This window comes from Phocoena sinus, chromosome 21 (genome assembly GCF_008692025.1).
Source record: "Phocoena sinus isolate mPhoSin1 chromosome 21, mPhoSin1.pri, whole genome shotgun sequence".
In the NCBI taxonomy this organism is placed as follows: Eukaryota; Metazoa; Chordata; class Mammalia; order Artiodactyla; family Phocoenidae; genus Phocoena; species Phocoena sinus.
The window spans coordinates 24,225,642-24,248,871 of NC_045783.1; the positions used below are offsets into that span (position 1 = coordinate 24,225,642).

The 23,230-nt window shown below is 36.0% G+C and overlaps 1 protein-coding gene across 1 annotated transcript in view; it reads right to left on the bottom strand.

Annotated features, from left to right (window-relative positions):
- Positions 1-2,394: 2,394 nt before the first annotated feature.
- TEX15 (testis expressed 15, meiosis and synapsis associated) overlaps positions 2,395-23,230 on the bottom strand; it is a 61,448-nt gene continuing 40,612 nt past the window's right edge. The window contains 8 exon segments of the mRNA XM_032618294.1: positions 2,395-3,005; positions 3,008-3,349; positions 3,352-3,638; positions 6,096-6,154; positions 8,008-15,335; positions 19,472-19,634; positions 20,494-20,640; positions 22,993-23,230. Coding sequence (XP_032474185.1) covers positions 2,395-3,005; positions 3,008-3,349; positions 3,352-3,638; positions 6,096-6,154; positions 8,008-15,335; positions 19,472-19,634; positions 20,494-20,640; positions 22,993-23,230 — 9,175 coding nt within the window.

A 23,230-nucleotide genomic window follows, 5' to 3' on the forward strand; every position in this document is an offset into this window, starting at 1 on the left:
TTATTTCAGTAGACAAAAGAACTATCTTCAATGTCCTGGCTGAAAGCGTTCTTGATACTGTGAAACTGGAAGAAAAAAAAAAGCACAAAGATTTGAGATGAATTACTGAAGCAGATGGATGGTACGTAACAGGATAGTGGAAAGAACCCAGTTAAGTTAGAGCCAAAGAGATCAGAGTTCAAACTGCACATCTGCTCTTTACTAGCCATGGGATCCCAAGAAACTTAACAGTATTGCAGTATTTAAGGCTCTCCAAAGAGTATTTTCCTCATCTGTAAAAGAGCAATAACATCCCTGCATCTCTCCCATGTATCTTGTGAGAATTAAACAGAATAAAGGATGTAATGTGGCCCGCACACAGGGCTCTCTCAGCCCTTCCTTTATTTCCATTATGGTGCTGAATACAAGTATCATGAGCACAACAGCTGGAAGTGGGTCATAGGGATTTTCACATCTTCAGAAGGATGTAGTTCGTTGTAATACAACCAAAGAAATAACAACTAAAATTTTTGAGAATCAAAGCTGGATTTGATTCCAGATAGCTTTCTTAGCATCGCAAACAGCTTAATTATTAAGAACACAAGAAAGCTCAAACCATGAGAACTTTATGAAACAATTTCATTCAAGATTTCCTATTTCAAAAATTAAAATGTCTTTAATTTGTAGGTTTGCCGCATCTACTATGCTTGGTGCGCTTATCATTACAGCAGCTACAGCAATATGTTAATCAAAAAGGAAAAAGCAGTCATATACCTTGCCCCTGCTTTCTCACCTCCTTTATAGTTTTTCTTCAGGCTATGATTTAGCTGAAAAATTTCCAGTCCTGTTTAAACTCATTTAGTGGGGCAGGGAGGAAAGGAAAGGATACATAGATAATTACACCACCACAAAATACTCATATGTGAGAAATGCACACAAAAATACTGTGGAAGTAGAAGAGGCATTCTCACATGAGAGAACAGTAAGAAGTTCAATGTGGCTTGAATACAGAGTGGAAGTGGTGGGAAATGCGGCTGTCTATGCAGGGCTGTCAAGGGCCCTGTGTTCCAAGCTAAAGTATTTGAATTTTATCTCATAGGTTACAGGGCACCAGTGGCAACTCCAATGTAGAGACGCTGCTGTCAAAAGGTTTCTTAATTAGAAATAGAACTATACTAACAGCCTGCTTCTTGTCCAATTCAGGCTAAGGAATTAATTAATTCAATTAATTTTTTCTACTTATTAGTTTGTAAGATAACCCAGGACTGAGAAAGAACTTTTAAAAAAATACAATTCAGCACATTTATTGAACTCTAAATATTTTAATGAATACAAAACCTTGTTGGTTTTAATAGGTTTTCTTCCTTCTTTTATATTGCAGTTAATACCAAGTTGAGGCAAAAAGCCAAATCAAAGCTTTAAAAATATTTTTTGGCTGAATTTGCATGTGGTATTTTTTACCTTATATATATATACAGACACACACAACCTACAAAACTGATTTTCCTTGAGAAACAACTTTTCAATTTAAAGAAATTCCTTGCATTTCTCTGTTTAAGACATTAAGAGATGATTAACTTTATACACAGTACATTTTACCTCTGTTGGTAGAATATTTGGGTGCTAATGTAGTTTTTGCAGAATTATTAATAATTGTTTTAAAATTTTGCTTTAACTATGGTAAATATACATGACAATTTAATTAAAAATTATATTCTAATCATGATATTCCATAAACAGAATTGTGTTTCAGAGAAAATATTTCAAGTCCCTGTGGCAAACTACCAAGTTGTTCTACTAACACATTTCAATTAACTCCATTCACTTATGCCACGATACTATATTAGAATACTGTTATTAGATACTGTATTATCTGATTGAAGTTCCTTTTTCCACCTATTTACTCTATTTTTTTCCTTCATTTATCAAAAAATGTGTGTTCACAATAGGAAATCTAGAAAATAATGAACACTCTCCACAAACTCCAAATTTTATCACTCACAGGGAGACAAGTTAAAATGTTAGTGTACTTTATTTCCGTATCTCTATGCATTTCTTTATTTATGTAAGTAAATTTACACAATATAGTTTTTAAAATTGTCATTAAAAACTTTTATAAACCCTTCAATGGTTGCATATTTCAATAACTATAATTTACTTAACTATTATTCCTTGAAGTTGCGTTTTATTGAAGGACATATTCAGTGATATTACCAATTCTTTCTTTCTCAGTCTTTGACAACTAGTTTTCCACTGACAATGTAATTCAACTCTGCCTGATTTTAAACAATTCTACAAGTCTACACAGAAAAATGTGCCATCTATCACCACCTGCTGTAAATTCCACTTACATAAATGTACAAAGATAAAAGTGAAAACTCTACAAAGCAAGTACTAAACTTGTGAAACTCACCGTTAAGTCCAAGGAACTTCTGGAAGCACCTTCAAATCAGGAGAGCAAGGGTATGCAGTGACCGGTTGATAGTAAACATACTGTGAAAAAACTGGCTGCTGAAAATTGTAAACAGGCATTTGAGATTGAAAATGTCCACTCACTGGCACAAAGTCGTTTGCTTGTCGTTCCCCAGCAAAGTAACCAAAATATGGAGAGTACAAAAGATTAGAATGCGTATTTTGAACAGTACTTGTAACTGCAGTCAGCATCCCAAAAGGAGGTGGCTGTACTTCATAGGATGTTATTCCCTGGTATGTCGGGGTAATGGAACTGCCATTGCTGCTGCTGTAATGATAAACACACGAAGCAGAGTAAGGATGTGAAGTTCCAAATGACTGCTCAGAAGAATTATATACCGGGGTACATGCAGACTGTGGAATTTCATTCCAATATGTGGCAGCATTCTGAGTTAAAACTTTTGAATTCTATTGTTCAGAAAAAGAGTGTTCTACTGTTTGATTCACGTTAAGGGTCATGTTCTCAGATGCTTCAACAGGTGTAGTACTGGAATTCAATGTATCCTTCCTATGTTTTTCTTTTGACTCAGTTTTTGCAGGTTGTGTTTTATTTGCAGAACAGGAATTTTGTTCTGGACATGTATGGGTTCTGGAGAACTGGTGCATTTAGAATTTTTAATGGATGAATTTAATATTTCATTATCTTGAGGTTCAAAGTCAGTGTCATGCATTTCTAAATTGGTATTGATATCCCTCACAAATTAGAAAATAGGCTTTGAGAGCACTGATGCATTAGGCAGAAGAGAAGCATCAGTTTCTGGTTTTATGTCTGAGAGACAAGATTTCTCTGCAGGATCTGAGGAATTCTTAAGAAATTTCTGAGAAGTTGTCTCCTGGTCTTTTGAAAGTGTGCCATCTACACGTTTTTGGTCAGAAATTGCCAAAGGAGAACAATCTTATCACTTTTTGTTTCAGCAACACTAAAATTTACATTTCTTTCCTTCATGTTATTTAAGCTTCCCTGTTGTCCACTAAAATCTTCTGAAGTAGCAGATGAAATATTAGTTAAATCTATTTTGCCCTCTAACTTTGACATACACGTGTCTTTTAGGTTCTTTAAAGGTAAAAGTGAGCCAGGCAGTGATAGCTGAATTTCAACTTTTTTTGGAGAGACATGGTTTCTTTTCAGATTGTCAGATGAACTTGGTCCTATTTCATTTTCACTTTCGGGATGAGATCTCATAGTCCTATTAAGTGTAACACACATACAAACAACTCTAAATATACAGAGTCACAAATTTTCAATATAAATATAGATTTGAAAATTTTATTTAGGAAAAGAATTCTTAAGATTCACATTTTCCTCTTTGTATTGGCATTATACAAGGAACATATTTCTCCAGTTTTCCTCCCTTGGTTTGAATTTAGATACTTTTCTTGCTGAAGGTGATATATTCCACATTTCAAATATATTTCCAATACATCTGAAAATACCGAGTGCTGCCAATATTGTAATAAATCATGTTATGCTTTGGACACTTCCTGATTTCAATTTTTTTGCAGTAGTTTCTAATTCATATACCTCCAACCTATTGACAATCTTCTTTACTTGCAAATGGCCATATATAGCTGGTGAAACCACTAGCTGTGACCCCTACCCCCAAAAGACTATCTTGTCACAAAGTATTGAGGTATTTTGTCTGTTCAAGGTCGAGAGTAGGAAAAGCAGACTTCAAAAATTTCTTGCCAAGTGAATATCCTTGGCATTCCTATCTAAATTTAGACAGTCTCAATCAGGGTGAAGGAAGCGTTCATTATTGAAGGTCTAGAGCCAGAGAGTTAATGCAGGTCTCCAGGGCAATTATATTTTTTTGGTGTCTCATCAAATTCTTCAAATTACAAGTGGAAAAGAACATGTTGAAAGAAAGAAGTAACCATTCCTCCACAGTCAAGAGAAATTAACCTTTGGCCTAGAATTTGTGTATCCCACTCACGAAACTAAAAGCCCCTATTTTACTTAACCCAGCCTCCTTAAAAGGCACTTGAATGACAACCTACATCATCATCCAACCCAACAGAATACTTTGACAGTTTCCAGAAAGGACAATTTTGACTTTATCACATTTCCAATGATGTTTCAGTGATGTCTCAACCTTACTGCCTGTGTGATCTATCCTTTTACCCATTCTCTTAGAGGATGTTCTTCCACGACCATGGCACCTTATATTAGAATTCATTTTCCTGCTAATTGAGGCACAGTTTGATTCTTTGAGCAGCAAATACTACCTGCACTTACAAAACTTAGTTTTGTAAATTAAGTAAAACAAATCATCTTAGTTACAAAACTAAGATGATTACAGAACTGGTTTATGTTATGCCTCTGATAGCCTATTCATCCTTATGCCACTACACAATTATTTAAAGAGTCATCTGTGCCAGGAAAAAGATTCTAGAAATGTAGTAAATTAAACATCATATTTAATTTTTAAAATAATTAATTTATTTATTTTTGGCTGGGTTGGGTCTTCGCTGCTGTGCACGGGCTTTCTCTAGTTGTGGTGAATGGGGGCTACTCTTCGTTGTGGTACGCGGGCTTCTCACTGTGGTGGCTTCTCTTGTTGCAGAGCGTGGGCTCTAGGTGCACGGGATTCAGTAGTTGTGGCTCGCAGGCTCTAGAGCGCAGGCTCAGTAGCTGTGGCGCGCGGGCTTCGTTGCCCTGCGGCATGTGGGATCTTCCCGGACCAGGGCTGGAACCTGTGTCCCCTGCATTGGCAGGTGGATTCTTAACCACTGTGCCGCCACCAGGGAAGCCCTAAAGATGTTAGAGAAGCAAAACCAAATAAGACAGAAATGAGAATGCTTATCTTCTTTTAGTTCATATTATTCATTTTCCTTCATATGATGGAAAAAAAGATGGTAAAAAATGAAGCTTGTCATAAATTGAAAATCTTACAGAGTTGAATGAAACAAGAGATGGTCAACAAGTCCAGTGGTGCCACTTCACGTCAAAATGAGAAAAACATAAATAATGTAGTGGGTTTTTAATAAAAATAACTAATTCAAAAAGAATTTAAAGAACTAGCCTTTATTCTGAAATCATGTTCTTTCTATATATTGTGGTGTTAATACATCCTTTCATGAAACAGTAGTATACTTATAATATGTGAGTGTGTTTGACTAAGCTCCCACTTAGGAATAAAACTTGTCAATTTTTATCTTGTTAGCCAGTCTTGAAATTCGACAGGTCTATAAAATCCGCAAGTTTAAAAAAAAATCTAATCATTTGCCCCATTCTATGTCCTTTTTAGTAATAAGCCAGTCACTAAGCCCCATCAATTCATTAAATAATGTCTGTCAAATACGACTTTTACCTTCTTATTCTGTAAAGTGTCACTCTTTTCTAAGCCCTGGCTGACTTACTACTTTTAACTGTACTTAGAATCTCCTTACCCTTTAAATCACTGTGAAAACGCATTTCACAGGATATTACCTTTCAATCCTTACAGAATGAAATTCAAACTCCTTAGGCCTTACCTAAGACACTGCATAATCTGAACCTTCTTCTCCCTCCTTAGCTAACTCTTCTCCCCTAAGTTACATGTATAACCCAACAGAGGTAATAAATAAAGGTTTTAGTCTTGTTCCTTAATATGTGCTCAATTTTGTTTAGTTTTTCTTCAGACAGGGCTGATGGCAACTCCTACCTTGGATGCTTGAATGTTGCCTTTTCTCTGTTGATTTTTGTGACATCTTTCATGTTAACCTATGTTTAAAAAACACAGAGAAAACGTACATTGTTGATGGTTTAAAGTACAATATTTATTATTTTAATTATCAGACATTTGCAATTGCTTGTTCTGTCATCATCTAAAATGCACTGTCTGAAACTATATTCATTAATGATCCTCTCCTTCAAAACTCAGTGACTCTGCTGGACTTCCCATATTTCATAAATGTTTGGAGAAACTTTTTTAAAAAGCAATCTGCAACATTCTTTCTACCCACATCTTACAACACGTCTATTTATGACTGCTTCCTATTTTATGCCCTTTTTAATCAACCAGTCCACTCAGTGCCACTGTTAAGTAATGTCTGTCAAGTATGGATTTTCCTTTCCTATTCTGTAAAACAGCATCTTTTTCTAAGACCCAGATGACTTCCTACTTCTAACTATGCTCAAAATCTCTACTCCTTAAAATCACTGAAAAAACAGTTTACAGGACACTCCCCTTCAATACGTACAGAACGAAGTTCAAACTCTTCAGGCCTATATTTAGAACATTCTGTTATCTGAAACGATATGCTTCTCCATCTTTAGCTTACTTCTGTCCACTAAGTTAAAATGTTTGTTCCAGACTTAATGTTAAACTCATTTCTCAAATAATATCAATAAGCATTGTGTCTCTGGTCACATTATTTTCCATAGCTTGGATACCCTCTTCATTTTTTTACCTTCATCTGATAACAGTTTTTCCTTTAAGGCAAAGCTTTGATCTGTGTCCTTCTACGAAATCAATGAATAAATCTGTTTTTTAAAAATTTTGCTTTTCTTCTCTATACTTACAACACCTTTTTAGTAATACCCTCATTTTACCCTTGATGTGGAGTACACAACTTGTGTTGTTCTTGTGTTTTGGAAGTATGTTTATAAACTGGTTGTTAATTAAGCATTTTCCCACAAACACAGTGCAATAAATGATTTGTTTCCTAGTCTCTAGAACTAAAGTTTAACTAACGAATACAATTAGAGTAAGCTGAGAAAGAACCCTGCTTTTCATTTTGCATATAGGTCTCTCTTTCTTTGCTTCTGAAATGAGAAATTCTCAAAAAATTTTGAGTAGTCTCTGAGGGTGGAGTAGGGGCAATTATTAATATGGGCTCTGGAGCTAGACTGCCTTGTTTTATATGTAGGCGCTTCCGTTTACTAACTTTGTGACCTTGGGAAAGTTAGTTAACCTTTCTATGCCTCAGTTTCTGTACTTTTTAATAAGATAATAGCAGTGCCTACATCATAAGCATTCTGTGAAGAACAGAAAAAGTTAATGTTTGTACATTCATTAGAATGCTGCCAAGTATTTAATAAATGCTATATAAAATTTGTTAAATAAAATGTACTTATGCAGGACTAACTCCTTCATAATCGTCTATTTTAAAATATCTGTATTATTCCTCTGTGTGGATGATAATGGTCAAGAACACAGACTCCACTGTCAAGTTCTGATATCCACAACATTAAGTATAGCCTCATTATATAGAAGCTACTCAATAAATACTTGGTCACTTGCTTAACTCACATTCATAATATGTACTTTTCCTTTAGCCGTTATTAAAATTCACACCCTTCCAAGAAGTGTTTTCTAAATAAAACAATTAATTTGTAAGTTTAAAAGTAGACATTTGCAAGGCTCTCTCTCACATATACAATTCATTCACATCATTTTATAGATAACATGGATTGTTTAATCCAATAGTTCAGTTAGTAAACTCATTTTGCAAGGCAGTATTTAAAGCATCCTCAATTTTTACAATTCTGCAAACTACGTACTTGTTTACTTAAAGAGTAGCCTTGTTCTCAAAAAGAATACCTACACAGGTTTCGCTTAAAACATTTGTTACCTTTTGTTTTTTACAACTGGAAACGGTAGTATTTTCCTCTTGTTCCTGAGGGTCTTCACACTTGTCTACAGTGAAAGGTCGTTTTTTAGAGGAATTTGAAACGTTTTTCATTATGCACTGTGAAACTGAGGGCACCTTCACACAAGTACTGGACTTGTTGATATTCTTCCTAGGTTTTACATGAATATTCATTTCTTCCTTTCTCTCCAGGTGCAAAGTCTTCTTTCTGTTATGTCGCATTTGGCACAGGATAAAGGAAATGGTTAATTTAGCATTTTTAGCACATATTATCTTCATATCTTCAATAGTTTTCATGACTTTCATAACATGGGCCATTTTCCCTAAGTCCTTCCGAGGGGCAGCCATCACATTTTTGAGCAGGGTGGAAAACTGATTGTAGTTGTATTCTAACTCTGTCACAGTGCTTCCGTAATTTATGGATGCTATACATGGCACAAAGTCAATGTACGTGGAAAGAGAATACTTAGACTTCTTTAGAAGTGTTTTTATTTCTGAAAGTTCTTCAAGTTCTCTTGAGAGCAAATGAAGAGCATAGGAGCAATTAACAGCTTCATTATATTTGTAGATAATATCCAGATCGTTCTTAAGTTCAGAAATAGCAGTCTCTATCACTTTCCAAAGACAATCTGTTGAATTATCTTTAAGAAATGAGAAAGAAGTCATTTCTTCTTGGCACTGAACCAGTTCAGGAAGAAGTGACAAATCAAACCAAAGCATACCTCGAAACCTCTGTTTGTCTAGTTTCTTTGCCATTGAGTTTTTAAGAAAGTGAACTGTTTCTGAGAGCATGACGATTTCAATATAGGTTTCAATGGCCGCAGGTTTTAAAATTACTGCCTCATGGTTGTGGTTTTTCACCATGTCCAAAACATTTTCTTGTGTGATAAAAATATTATCTATGTTATCTTCTTGCAGTAACTGAAAGTATTTTTTTAAAATTTCTAAGTGATCGGTACATCTCAAAGTGAGTTCCTGTAGTTTTTTAAAGTCTGCAAATTCAGCTTGATCCAATATTTCACTAATACAACAGATATCTGGATGTGAAAGCAAAGTACTGTTAAACCTAGAGTTTTCTATGCTAATTGTTGCTTTGTTTACTAGAGCATTTGACTTTCTGGAAGCAATCATAGTATTCTCAAGCCCAGTACTGGAAACGCGTTCACTGCTTAAACCTTTAGACGACGTATCACATATCTTCTGCAACTTAGAAAAAGCATGTTGATTTATTTTGAGTAGTATTTCTTTGCTGTTCTTTCCTGAGTATTTTTTGCCGAAAGACTCTCTCTTTTCTTTCCAAACAAGACTTTTTGCAGCATCAAAAAAGATATGTTCCAGACCATAAAGAGATATTTTAATACTTACTGCCTCATTGCTCTTGATAAAATTAACTTTTGAGGAGATCAATTCTATAATAATCCATAGATGGTCTTGTTTTCCTGGACAGGAATCTTTTTGGGGAGAGTCCCCATATATATTGATCAGATTTAATGTACTTTTTCTCAAGGATTCTAGGTCTCCCAAACTATCTCCAAAGTTAACTCCACAGGTAAATGGAACAGAAAGAGAAAAGTCAAAGCAATCAGAACAATGTTTCATTACTGCCTCACACTCATTAATCTGTCGTTTGTATTTTAAGAACATGTAGTATGAACTGATTTCCCTTTTGGTTTCTTCAAACACTTCAACCAACTGATCATGATAGTTTTGCAACTCACAGAATGCATGATATTTTAACCTGCCTTGAAAAGCAGGATAGAAGTTGGATTGTTGTTGAAACCCACGTGGTCTGCCAAGCAGCTCACTGTACAATGTCTCATCATACCAAAGCAAGCTTCGGAATGTTGGCTCACCTCCTAAGAGCCGTGTTTTGTTTTCAATGAACTGAATAGTTTCCATCATCATTTGAAGTTCTACCAAGGAGTCAAGAGCACACGGTTTTAATTTGCGTCTGCAGTTATACCACAGGTTTTGTTCTACCAACAGGTCTCTTGAAATCAAGATTTGTTTAAATGAACACTCTTGTTTTCTTTCAAAAGCTTCAACAAATAAAGGGAGAATATTTTGACAAACTTTAGTTTCTTCCTGTAGAATCTGCAAAGATGATGCTTCATCTGCCCTCTTCAAAATTTGAGCTATCTTAGCTATAGGAGCCAAATTATTAGTGAAGCAGTGTTCTTCTTTTAATTCATTCATGTATGATGTAGGCATCTTCGGAGGAGGAGAGACGTTGGAGGTTTCAGAGTGGGCATGTAGAAGAGGCATATGATTCATTCCTTTAATGCCTGGTTTGGAATTACAGGCTCTTCCTGAGTGCACTGTGGAGTCAGACTGAGAGTCATGACTAACTTTTCCCTCCTCTTTCTTTCTTTTGTTAAGCTGATTAGAAGCAGTGTTACTCAAAGAGACTGCCTCAGAAGCACCTTTAATGCTTAAATGAGAATCGATCAAGCTGTCTTTCACTGTTTTCTCACTTAAGTAGGAGGATTCTTCTAATGTCTTATTCTTTTGATTTTTGTACTCAGTCTTAACACTTGATCCTTCAGCCACGGTTTTGTGAAATGAATCTTTTGCTTTCTCTGCTTGTTTATCTTTCCACATTCTTCTGTCCTGAATGTCTTTCTTTGCAATATATTTTGGGGAAGAAGAACCCTTTATGTTATCTTTTAAGAGCAGAAAACTATCATGGGAAAATAGTTTCTTCATCATATTGTCCTTACTTTCTTCACTTACTGATGTGAAATCCAACTCAGAATTCTCAATAACATTTGTTCCCTTCCCGTCTATGCGGAAGCAATTACTTGAAGAGGAATGTTCTGTCTTTAGCAGCTCCTTTCCAGCACATCCTTGTTGACAGTGTGGTACAACGGTAGACACTGCTGAAGAATCTACAGCAAAAATGCTCTGTTTATTCAGGTAAGATTGTGAAGATTCTCCCTCACTGTCTGTCACTAGAGTGGCTGATAACAATTGAGGAATAATGTTACACTTTTTGCTTTTTATCAGAGTTAGATTTAATGGGTCCATAAGGAAGTTTCCTGTAATAATGCCTGGTTTGGAGCTCTCATTAGGAGCTGTCCATTTTTCTATAGGAAAATTTACTTCCAGGTTTCTTGTATAACCAGATAAAATAAGGTTATTTGGTTTGTTGATATCAATATTAAAAGCATGCGTCACACCTGATTCTAAGACTGAATTAACTGTATCAGTTTTCACCTTTGCATGGGCTATACAAGTTGCATCATAATTTTTGTCCACACCAAAATTTATGTTGCTTTCTTTTATGCAAGTTAAAGATGCTGAATTCCTTTTACTTATTACTTCGTTAGCTTCAGAATTGTTTTCTTTTGTTGTACCCTTAATATTACCACGTGCTGAATGGTTCTTAAGCTTTTCGTATTTACTAACGTTAGATAAAAACTCTGCATCGATTTGATTTTCTCTTTTAGTTAGTTTCTCATCTGGGCAGTCTGGGGAAGAGGGACACCCAGTTTTTCTAGAAAAGGGCTGAAGTTCTGATGATCTGGGATTTCTCAAACTGCTAGTGCTATAAGCTGACTGACTTGTACTTTGGGACCTGGAGCAGAGGGCTAACTGTGATTCAGGATACTCTCGATCACAACATCCTCTCACGCGAATAGTGGTGGGACTCCTGGAGACACCGGGCACATTTTTCTCAGAAAGGCACTTTGTGACTCTCTCTCCACTTGTTTTATAAGACTTGTGGTTTGATACATGAGTTAATGATTTATCAACTTCAAATCCCAAAGCCCTTTTCTCTCCAGGCTTGTCGTATTTTCTTTTTGACAAAAATTGCTTAGTGGAGTAATATCTTCTTTCAGACACAGAACTATAACCTTCAAGGTCACAACTTTCCCAGAAATTATTGCATATTACTGTATAGGCTTTTGGTAAAGGGCCCTTTCTCTTTTCTCCCACTTTAGCTATAAGCTGCAAAGACGTGTGAACTCTTCTGTGAGCTTTTTTTAAGTGACGAACAGCTCCGTCAAGTTTTCTGGAAAGACATCTCCTTTTGCATAAAGATGCTTCACTAGTTAGAATATCCGGGACACTCCTAATGTGTTTTTCTGACCGTGAAAAGGTTTCAATTCGTCCTTGGGATAATGAAGAAAAACGTTCCGACAAGTCCTGACTGGTTAGCCTCCTCCTATTCCCACAAATTTCGTGATGTCTTAAATCTTTATGTGGTATACTCTGGTCCCTAAAAGGTGTATGTGGCTTTCTTTGGCTAATTCTTGATTCTGTGTCCTTTTTACTTCCAGTATCATAACAATCGGTTTTTGACTTTGTAAAGGAACGCCTGCTTTCGTTATTTACTGTTGTGACATTAGAAGGTTCAGTAAGCAAAGGTCCCTTGTTTTGCTTTTCAGAAAGTGAGGTTTCAGATTTACTCACTAGTCCTGATTCTTGCCTTACATTACCAAATTCACCTTCTGATGGATGATGTGAATTTTCACCAGAACACTGGGAATGAATTTCAAATCGTGGAACTTCTTCCTCCTCCTCCTCCTTTATTTCTGATTTTATGGCTTCAGTTCTATATTTGCTGGAATTATCTTTCAATGCAAGGGATTCAACAGCAGAGCTGAACCCTTGCATAAATACATTAGTAATCCTAATTTCTAGATCAGGAAGTAAAATTGGGTTGAAGAGCTCTGCTTTGTTTTTTGCTGTAGAGAAGTAAAAACTACTTCCCTCAGAGCAACGCTGATCGCTATTCTCCCTCCTTGTGGTGCTTTTCAAAACTTCTGTCTCCCCATTAGTGCTTCCTAACAGACCTTCCCAACCGATGCGAGACTTCAGAGCCTCGTATGAGGCCCCGAAATCTTCATAGAGTACATTTCCATGGCTATGAGCGTCCTGTTGAAATAGAAAAGCACTGTCACTCCGTTCTGATCCTACTTCAATCTTATTATCCAATTTGATGCTTTGAAGAACTGAGTTGTCACTTACTGACTGATGAAATGAGTTGTGTAATTGATTTTTATCCATATCTGTTTCACAATCAGAAACCCTATATTTTACTAACAAACCAAAATCTGGACCCTCAGAAGAACAAGTTTCTTTAAACTGGTATCTTTGGTGATCTTTGAGGTTTGTGCCTAACGCCGGCACTGGAGCATCAGCTACCTGAACTACAGCATGTGAGGCTACATGCCCTGAAGAACCTGCAACCTGGGGAAATGTTGTGGAAACCAAATGCTCTACAGTCCTTCCAGTATCTTTTTCGTCTATGGCAGTTACGGTACCTTCATTTTCTAATAATGTAGATTCTGTGGACACATGTTTTTTTCCCCAAGTCAAATTAAATGTAGTAGAAAATTCTTCAGAACTCAGAATTTCGATGCTATTGTAATCTTTATTCTCCCTCCTTTCATCTACAGTGGTAAAATTTTTGTTTGCATGAAAACTCTGCTTCTCATCTCCATGTATATTCCCTATGTTGTTTTCTGTAGACAAAGCAATGTCTTCCACTTCAGCCTCATTCTGGTTTTCTTTATCATTATCTCTCTGCTCTCTGCAATCAACATTCAGGTGCACATCACTGTTCAACTGTGAATTACAGAACTGAGTGTGATCTTGACCTTTACTGTTAACTTGAGAATTTTCTTTGCAGTCTCTTTCACTGTTCGCTAAGGACACTGGATCATTTCCATTTCTCCTTTTAACACATATATGTTCTCTAGCTATGCTGCAATTTGCATTATGAGCTGTTTTAATGTCATGAGATGAAGTAACAGCCGGCAGTTGTTTGGCCTGGCGAAGGTCTTTTGCTTCCTGCAAAGCATCAGTCATAACGCTAACACAGTTTTGATCTGGTTCTTCCAATTTCAGTTCCATTCGTTTTTGAGAAATGGTAAAACTTGTATGAACGTTATCTTTGTACTCTAAAGAGTGCTGAGGATGCTTTTGTGAAAGGTTCTCCGGTCTTGGAGTAAGATGATTTTGTATTTCCAATACTAGGTGACCTAGCTCATACTTCTCCTCTGTGGTAGATGAGAAAGATTTTGGCTTTTCTAACCCTTGAGTAATTAATATTTGATCACAATTTTCCACCAAATAATCAAGATTCTCATTCTCTTTGTCGTCTTGATGCAAAGAAATGTAACTATCTACTGGACTGATTTTTGTTTTATTAGTAGAAGAATGATCACTTTTCCATACATTTTGCTTTTCTTCACGTTTGGAATTGTCTTCTGGCCCAGTGAAGTTTCTCATCTTTCCAATATCTTGAATGTTCTCACATATGCTTTCTTTGCTTTCGAGCGGAAAAAGCGTAGGCATTTGGTGACCAGTCTGATATACAGTTTTAAAATTAGAAGACTGTGGTTCTGGAGAGACGTCACTATTATATACTTTTGTACAAGTATTCACTGATTCGTAAGAGTCACGTGGCTCACTATTTTGTTCAATTAAAAGTGGAATGTTGCTTCTCTGCTGGGATCTCTGAGCTTTTTCTCCACTGTGTTCTTGGATTTCAACTTCTGAGACTACATTTGACACACACATTGGGAAGGAAGAATTGTCGTGGCTCTCACGCTGTTCTGTCATGGTGATTTTACTGGGCGCTGTACAGTCATAGGTCTTAGAGCCCATGTTGTGAGCCTGGGTTTGTGACTCATTCAAAGAAATTTTGAAGCAAGGGGCATCCAAATAATTAGTAAGAACAGTCTGATCACCAGGCATGACTTCAGATGACGAGGCAGGATTAGTTGGCATAGATGATAGGTTTATTTCTGAATTAGCAAAATCTAAACTCTTCTCCGATGGCAAGATCTCATTTAAACCTGTAATAGTATTATGTTTTCCCATGCTTTCTTTTCTCTTCATCAGTCTTGGGTCTTTGATGTGTTTTGAAGTAATAACTGTGCTTGAGCCAATATTGTTATGAAGGGGAAAAGCAGGAGCAAAACCACTTAAAACATCTTTAAGATGTGTCAAATTTAAGAGGTCATCATTATTAACACTTTCTCTGGTATCACTGGGAATAAATGAAGGACCTGAATCATATGCATGTACTTGAGAAGTGTCTCTACATTCTGCTGAATTGTGCTCCATCTGTCCACTGTATGCTTCAAGTACAGAAATGTTTTCATTTTGCACATTTCCATGGGAGTTAGAAATATCTGAGTTGTAAGGATTTATCTCTGAAGTTAGTGCACTGCATGAACAGTTTTCCTGAACAAATGGATCTATAGGTTTCCTGAAATGCTCAAAGATGACAGTAGCATCTTTTCCTTTTCCAATTCTTTTGGCCACTGTACAGTTATTCAGAGACCATGTTCTTTCTGTGGAAATAATAAGAAAATAAGGAAAAACAGGAACAAAAAGTGTTTCTTCAGGCAACTCTATTAATGCAAGTAAACTATGTCATAAGCGGTTTTAACTGAAAGTCCATCAAATAACCTAATGATGATTAAAGTATGTTCTCAGCAGAAAAAGCAAGAAGAGAAGAGGAAGAGTAACCGACCGATAAAGTATAAATGACATAGCATGAAATTCTGCCCTATAGACCCATTATAAGTATTTGCCATAAAAAATTTGAATTTTGACAAATACTAAGAAATAGAAAAATTAACTAGGAATAAAACCATGTTGCTCACAGACTAGGTAATTCTTATATTAATTAGATATTATTAGATATTTAATAATAGAATCTATACATTATTAGGTAAAATTGTCTCCCTCCACCTACTGTTACCTTGCTTCTTTTCCCTCTACCACAGGAGAACAAAACTGGAAAGGAAAGAGGAATAAGGTAAAGAAACAGGAGGGGGAACAGATCAAAAAGGCTGCACAAAATCCTTCCCAGGAGCCAAAGCAAACCACTACCCCTGCTCCATTATGAAATAAATATTCTGGCAAATAATAAATATAAACAAAAACCTGGAAAATAGAAGCAAATTTTCTTTTTATAATTTATAGAGATTTATTCCTAAAATTTCATGAAGCACTTCAATGTAATAACAAAGGAACTTATAAAAACACATATTTAGCAGGTAAAATGTTCACAAAGCATTCATAGCTAACTAATACCATGAAAATACCATTGTTAAAACAGATTATTAATGAGAAGTTGCTCATGAACAATATATGAAGTTATAATCATATCACTGGGAATGTACCATGAAGTTCTTTTTCACAGAATGTTAAAAAAATAGCTCTGCTGAAGATTTCTAAATTATATAACTATTGTGATTATCCTTTTAATTAGAGTAAGCTATAGTGGAAATATGTTCGAAAATACAGATGTGGGACTTCCCTGGTGGTGCAGTGGTTGGGAATCTATCTGCCTGCCAATGCAAGGTACATGGGTTCGAGCCCTGGTCCGGGAAGATCCCACATGCTGCGGAGCAACTAAGCCCATGCGCCACAACTACTGAGCCTGCGCTCTAGAGCCCGGGAGCCACAACTACTGAGCCCACGTGCCACAACTACTGAAGCCTGCGTGCCTAGAGCCCGTGCTCCGCAGCAAGTGAAGCCACCGCAGTGAGAAGCCCGTGCACCGCAATGAAGAGTAGCCCCCGATCGCCTCAACTAGAGAAAGCCCGCGTGCAGCAACAAAGACTCAAGGCAGCCAAAAATAAACAAATAAAATTAAAAAAGAAAAAAGAAAATATAGAGATGTAGTGCTTAAGCTGGAGTGGACAGAAAAAAAGGAAAGGTGGATCCCTATACCTCCTTATACTGAAATAAAACAAAATTCATTAAAAAATAAAGGCATAAAAATACTGGAAGAAAACATGGAGGGATAGTTTTATAATCCTGGGGATAGCAAAGTACTTTTTTTTTTTTTTTTTGCGGTACACGGGCCTCTCACTGTTGTGGCCTCTCCTGCTGCGGAGCACAGGCTCCAGACACGCAGGCTCAGCGGCCATGGCTCACGGGCCCAGCCGCTCCGCGGCATGTGGGATCTTCCCGGACCGGGGCAAGAACCCGTGTCCCCTGCATCGGCAGGCGGACTCTCAACCACTGCGCCACCAGGGAAGCCCCTGGAAAGTACTTTTTAAGCATGGATGGAAGTCAGAAAACCAAAAATGAGAAATGATGTCAATTACATACACATTAAATATTTTAATAGGTCAAACCCATGGTAAAACTTAGAAAAATAAACTGGTGAAAAGCATATTCTGAATGAGACAAACTTAGTACATAATTACACATATATTGGAATACATAAAGAATATACAGATATCTTCAAAAGATTAATAAAAAGACTATGCAATAGATAGTTGGGCAAAGTACTTAAACAAGAAAATCACAGGTTAAGTAAAAACTGTCAACAAACACAAAAAGACGTCCAACCCCACTAAATACACAAGAAGATTCATATTAAAAAACCTTTTAGATAGCAAAGATTCTAAAGGATAAGTAATTGCCCTTTTCAAGATAAAAACACTCAACAAACTAGGAATAGAAGGGAACTTCCTCAACAGGGTAAAGGACATAAAAAACCCCCACAGCTAACATCATATTTACTGGGGAAAGATGAACACTTTGCCCCGAGGTTCAGGAACAAGCTATACACCTAAGAGCAAAGAAAACACATGTCTACACCAAAACTTGTTCAAGAATGCTCTTAGCATAATTATTCATAATTGCCAAAAGGTGGAAGTGACCCACATGGTCAACTGATGAATGGATAAACACAACGTAATGTATCCATGTAACAGAATATTTTTCCATAAAAAGGAACAAGGTACTGATACATGCTGCAACATGCAAGAAGCCTGAAAACACTGTTAAGTGAAAGTCACCAGTCATGAAAGGCTACTATTTATGACTTCACTTAATGAAATGGCCAGGCCAGGATAGGATCATTTATAGAGACAGAAAGCAGATTAGTGACTGTGTAGGGGTCGTGGGGGGCTTAGGGGAAAAGGGACATGAGAGCTTTCAATGGGTAAAGAGTCTCTTTTTTGGAGGTGATAATGATAACATATCACACTCACTAGGCTGGCAGAAACATTTTTTTAATTTAATTTTTATTTTATACTAGAGTATAGTTGATTTACAATATTGTGTTAGTTTCAGGTGTACAGCAAAGTGATTCAGTTATACATATAAATATATCCGTTCTTTTTCAGATTCTTTTCCCGCATAGGTTATCACAGAATACCGAGTAGAGCTCCCTGTGCTATACAGTAGGTCCTTGTTCATTATCTATTTTATATATAGTAGTCTGTATATGTTAATCCCAAACTCCTAACTTATCCTTACCTTTCCCCTTTGGTAATCATACAGTTGTTTTTGAAGTCTGTGAGTCTGGCAGAAACATTTTTTTTAAAGTATATGGGGCTTTCCCGGTGGCACAGTGGTTAAGAATCCGCCTGCCAATGCAGGGGACACGGGTTTGAGCCCTGGTCTGGGAAGATCCCACATGCCGCGGAGCAGCTAAGACCGTGCGCCACAACTACTGAGCCTGCGCTCTAGAGCCCGTGAGCCACAACTACTGAGCCCGTGTGCCACAACTACTGAAGCCTGTGCGCCTAGAGCCCATGCTCTGCAACAAGAGAAGCCACCGCAAATGAGAAGCCCGTGCACCGCAATGAAGAGTAGCCCCCGCTCACCGCAACTAGAGAAAGCCCACCTGCAGCAACAAAGACCCAATGCAACCAAAAATAATAAATAAATAAATAAATTTTTTTAAAAACAGAAGTAAATGTACTGGCAATGATGTAGAGTAATTAGGTAACCTGACACAACCACTTTTGAAAACTGCTTGACATTGTCTTTGGATTAAGTTGCACATTCCTGATGTAGATGTATACGCTATAGAAAAACTCTTGCACATATGCACTGAGATACGTACATGAATGTTTAAAACAGCAATATTTGGAATATGAAGAAAACTACAAAATGTCAAAACATCCCCAGAGGAATAGTGTATAGTCACAAAATTGAATAATATGGTGTGTGTGTGTGTGTGTGTGTATGTGTGTATACAAATATATGAGTGAAAATGAAGAAACTACAGTTATACATATCAGCGTGGAAGAATCACACAAACATAACACTGAGCAAAAGAAATAACGAAAATAGCTGCAATGGGCTTCCCTGGTGGCGCAGTGGTTGAGAGTCCGCCTGCCGATGCAGGGGACACGGGTTCATGCCCCAGTCCGGGAAGATCCCACATGCTGCGGAGCGGCTGGGCCCGTGAGCCATGGCCGCTGAGCCTGCGCGTCCGGAGCCTGTGCTCCGCAACGGGAGAGGCCACAACAGTGAGAGGCCTGCGTACCGCAAAAAAAAAAGAAAAAGAAAAAGAAAAAAAAAATAGCTGCAATGTAATTCTAGATATATAAAATCGAAAATAGGTAAAGCACAACTATTTTGCTTAGATATTCATAATGTATTAGAAAATCATATTCAGAAGTTGTAAGACCAGCACAAATGCTACTGAAGTAGAAAAATATATGTATCTTACCAGCCCTCTTAGGAAATCCTGTTGAGAGGAGTCTCAAAGATGTCATAAGGTGTCCTTTATCTACTTTTTGACCAATAAATTTTACTGTTACTATTGCATATGGAAGACACTGCCTAGGTTTATCTACTGGCTTTGAAAGATTATTATATTCATAGAAGTATACCTAAAAGATAAAGAAGGAAGAGAACATTTTTATGCTGATTAATTTTTGCAGACTTGAATAAGCTCCTATTTTAAAAAATCTAGATAACTGCATGTTGTTATTTATTAATCAGCTTCCATACAGCCCCACTCTCCCTGGCTTCTTCAACCCTAGTTTTCCCGAAGAGGAATTTTTTTCCCCACAGCATATTTTTTCCTTGATAGGCTTCCAGTATCAGCAGAAACAGACACAATCTGTTTTTAAATAAAAAAGTATTTTTTCATTAAAACTTCAATGGTTTGCATATGCTGGGAACCACTATATTTTATTTGGGAGGAAAAGTCAATTAGAAAAATAACAATAGCTTAATACATCTTACATGTGGGGTATTTCTAAAATATTTATCCTCATTTAATCATATATATGATTATATATAGTATGTATTACATAATTTAATCTTCTATAAAAGATTAAAGGTCTACTAAGTGTCTCAGTAACATATGACAGAAAATTACTGTGTAGTAATTAGTCTACCATGTAATGACTAATACATAAGCCTTTTCTCCTTTTGCGAAGATCAATAACATTTCAAAGTAGCCTTGTTTGTTTTGCAAGTTAGGAATTAATCTATGAAACATCTAAATAAAAGCAGCCACTGTACTTAGAACGAAGTTAACTGTAAATCTGGAAGCCTCTTTATTAATGTTCTGAGATCACAAATATTAAAACAGCTTTTACTATCTATTTATTTAGGTCATATTATGGTGAATGAAGTAAGAGATTTCCATTTAATATTTTGGGCAGTTGTTTTAAGGCTTATATCATACAGTGTGAGGCATGTGACTTTCAAGTTGTCAAATGAACCAAAAAGTTAACATACTGCTGAACTGTAGGCTTGTAGTTCAATGGTATCTTTCAAAGAGGGGACACTTCTTGACATATGGCAGTCAAAGTTAGGAGAAGGATCCAAAGAAACTTTGTTTTTATCCACTGAAGGCTGAATTTTCTTCACTTTTCCAAAAAGAACCTGGAAAAAAAAAGGCAAAAAGAAGTTAAATTAAAATATACCAAAACACTTTAAACTCTCATACTAGGAAAGTAAAGCTAGCTTCTTTTTTAAGGAAAGAAATTCGAATGGAGAGATAATCCATGTCCCAGATGAATGGCATGACTTATTGTAATTATGTCAATTCCCCCTTAAATTAAACTCAAAGACTATAGTAGTTCCAATAAAAATTTCAGAAAATCCATTTGTAGAAATGAGTTTTAGTTTAAAAACTTCCCTGGAAGACTAAACAAGAATAACATATAAAATTTTGGAAACAATTTTTTGAAAAAAATTTGGGTCAGAAATAGAAAATGATGGAACAGGAAAGGTGACATGCACTTCCAGATATTAAATACTTTTTAAAAGAACGGTACTACCACAAAAAAAGGCAGAGAGGGGGAAAAAGCTGCACAAAACAAAAAGCCCAGGTAAGTCCAAGCATCTATAAAAACATAATATGATATTAAAAGCATCATTTGAAATAAATGAAGCAAAACCAGATTATTCAATAAATGGTGTGAACTTGAAAAAGATTAAATTCCTCTCGACCTATAAACCAAAATAAATACTAAACAAGGTAAACATTTAAGTAATATAAACACTGTAGAAAGAAATACAAGCAAATATCTAACCTCCAAGTGAGGATTCTTTTCTAAGCATATTGCCAAAAAACCATGAACTAAAAACAAATTTCACTGTAAAATATTCCAAAACTTCTGTACACTGAAAACAAATGAGTATAAAAATTTTAAAAACCATGAACTAATTAAGTGATAAAAGGTGGGGAAAAAGTGCAATTAATATGAAAACAACCACAAATTTTATTTCAGTCAGCAATTCTATTACTTTTATTTTTTAATATGCTAATAATCCATTCAAAATTGAAAACAATACTAAATGTAATGTGGTACCCTGTACTTGGACACTGGAAGAGAAAAAAACATTAGTGGAAAAACTGGCAAAAGCTGAATAGTCTGTATTAAATAGTACGGTACCAATGTTAGTTTCTTTTCATTTTATTTTATTATCATGTTTTAAATTGAGATATAATTGACATACACACTGTTAGTTTCAGTTTCTTAGTTTTAACAGAGGTGTTATAGTTATATGAAATGTTAACATTAGGGGAAGCTGGCTAAATTGTATACAGGACCTTTCTGTACTACCTTCATAATTTTTCTGTAAATTTCAATTTATTACAAAATAAAATGTTTATTTAAAAAAGAAAGCAATAAGTGATAAAACATTATACACAGAAGAGCCTAGCTCTCAACATTCACTTTAATGAATTGATAATGCTTATGAATCAACTAGAAACAAAGAAAGGAAAAACCAAGAAACTAGCAAAGGATATTAATAGGCAGTTCACTAAATATTGTCAATGAATATACGCAGAATGTTAAGCTCAGCAATAACTATGAAAAAGAATAAAAAACTGAACCAACAATGAGAAACTATCACATGTTAAGACTGGCAAATATCTTTTTAAAAATATAATACACAGAGTTGGTGATGATGTGAGATAACAGACATCCCCCACAGGCTGTGGAAAGGAATGTCAATTAGTATCACCTTTCTCAGGACAACTGGGCATTTCATATCGAAAGCTGTGAAACTGTACACATACCTCTGACTCCTAATTTGACACATAGGAATTAATCAATTAATTCTTAGCAAATAATCACAGGTGTGTGTAAAATGTACCTACATGAATAATCAAAGTAGTATTTAAAAGTACAAAAATAAGAAAACCAAGTAATTTATATTCCAACATTAAAAAATGTGTTGCACAAATTTATGGTAGAGTTGTACAGTGGAATACTATGTAGTCGTTCAAAAGGATATTACAGAAGAATATTTATTTAATGACATGGAAAATGTTGATTTTATAATCAATGAAAAAAGCAAGTTACATAATATATAAAGAATGTATTTTGGGGCTTCCCTGGTGGTGCAGTGGTTGAGAGTCCGCTGGCTGATGCAGGGGACACAGGTTCGTGCCCCGGTCCGGGAAGATCCCACATGCCGCGAAGCAGCTGGGCCCGTGAGCCATGGCCGCTGAGCCTGCGCGTCCGGAGCCTGTGCTCCGCAATGGAAGAGGCCACAACAGTAAGAGGCCCGTGTACCGCAAAAAAAAAAAAAAAAAAAAAAAAGGGGGGGGAAAATTTCAAATGATGATGATGATAGTAATAAATAATTAATATTTATTTTATACAATGCAACTTTAAAACATTAATAATTCATATTGAAAGTAAAATACAAAAAAAATACATTTAGGTCAATTTAAAGCAAACTGAATATAATATTTAGTATTTGTTTTGTGCTACCAACCTTAAAAATTATAATACTTTCTACAGTAACGCTTCTACTGTGAGCAAAATTCAAGGCCACATCAACATGTCTAAATATATAAATTCCAAGAAGAGGGTTGCCTAGTATCTTCAATGTAGATGTTCTGGTACTTATTCCATTCTGATATATCTCAGCCACATCACTCTGAGGAAGTGCTAAAAAGCAGAAATGTTCTTCAAGTTCTCTGCCGTGTCTTCCACTCCCACGCATCTCTGAC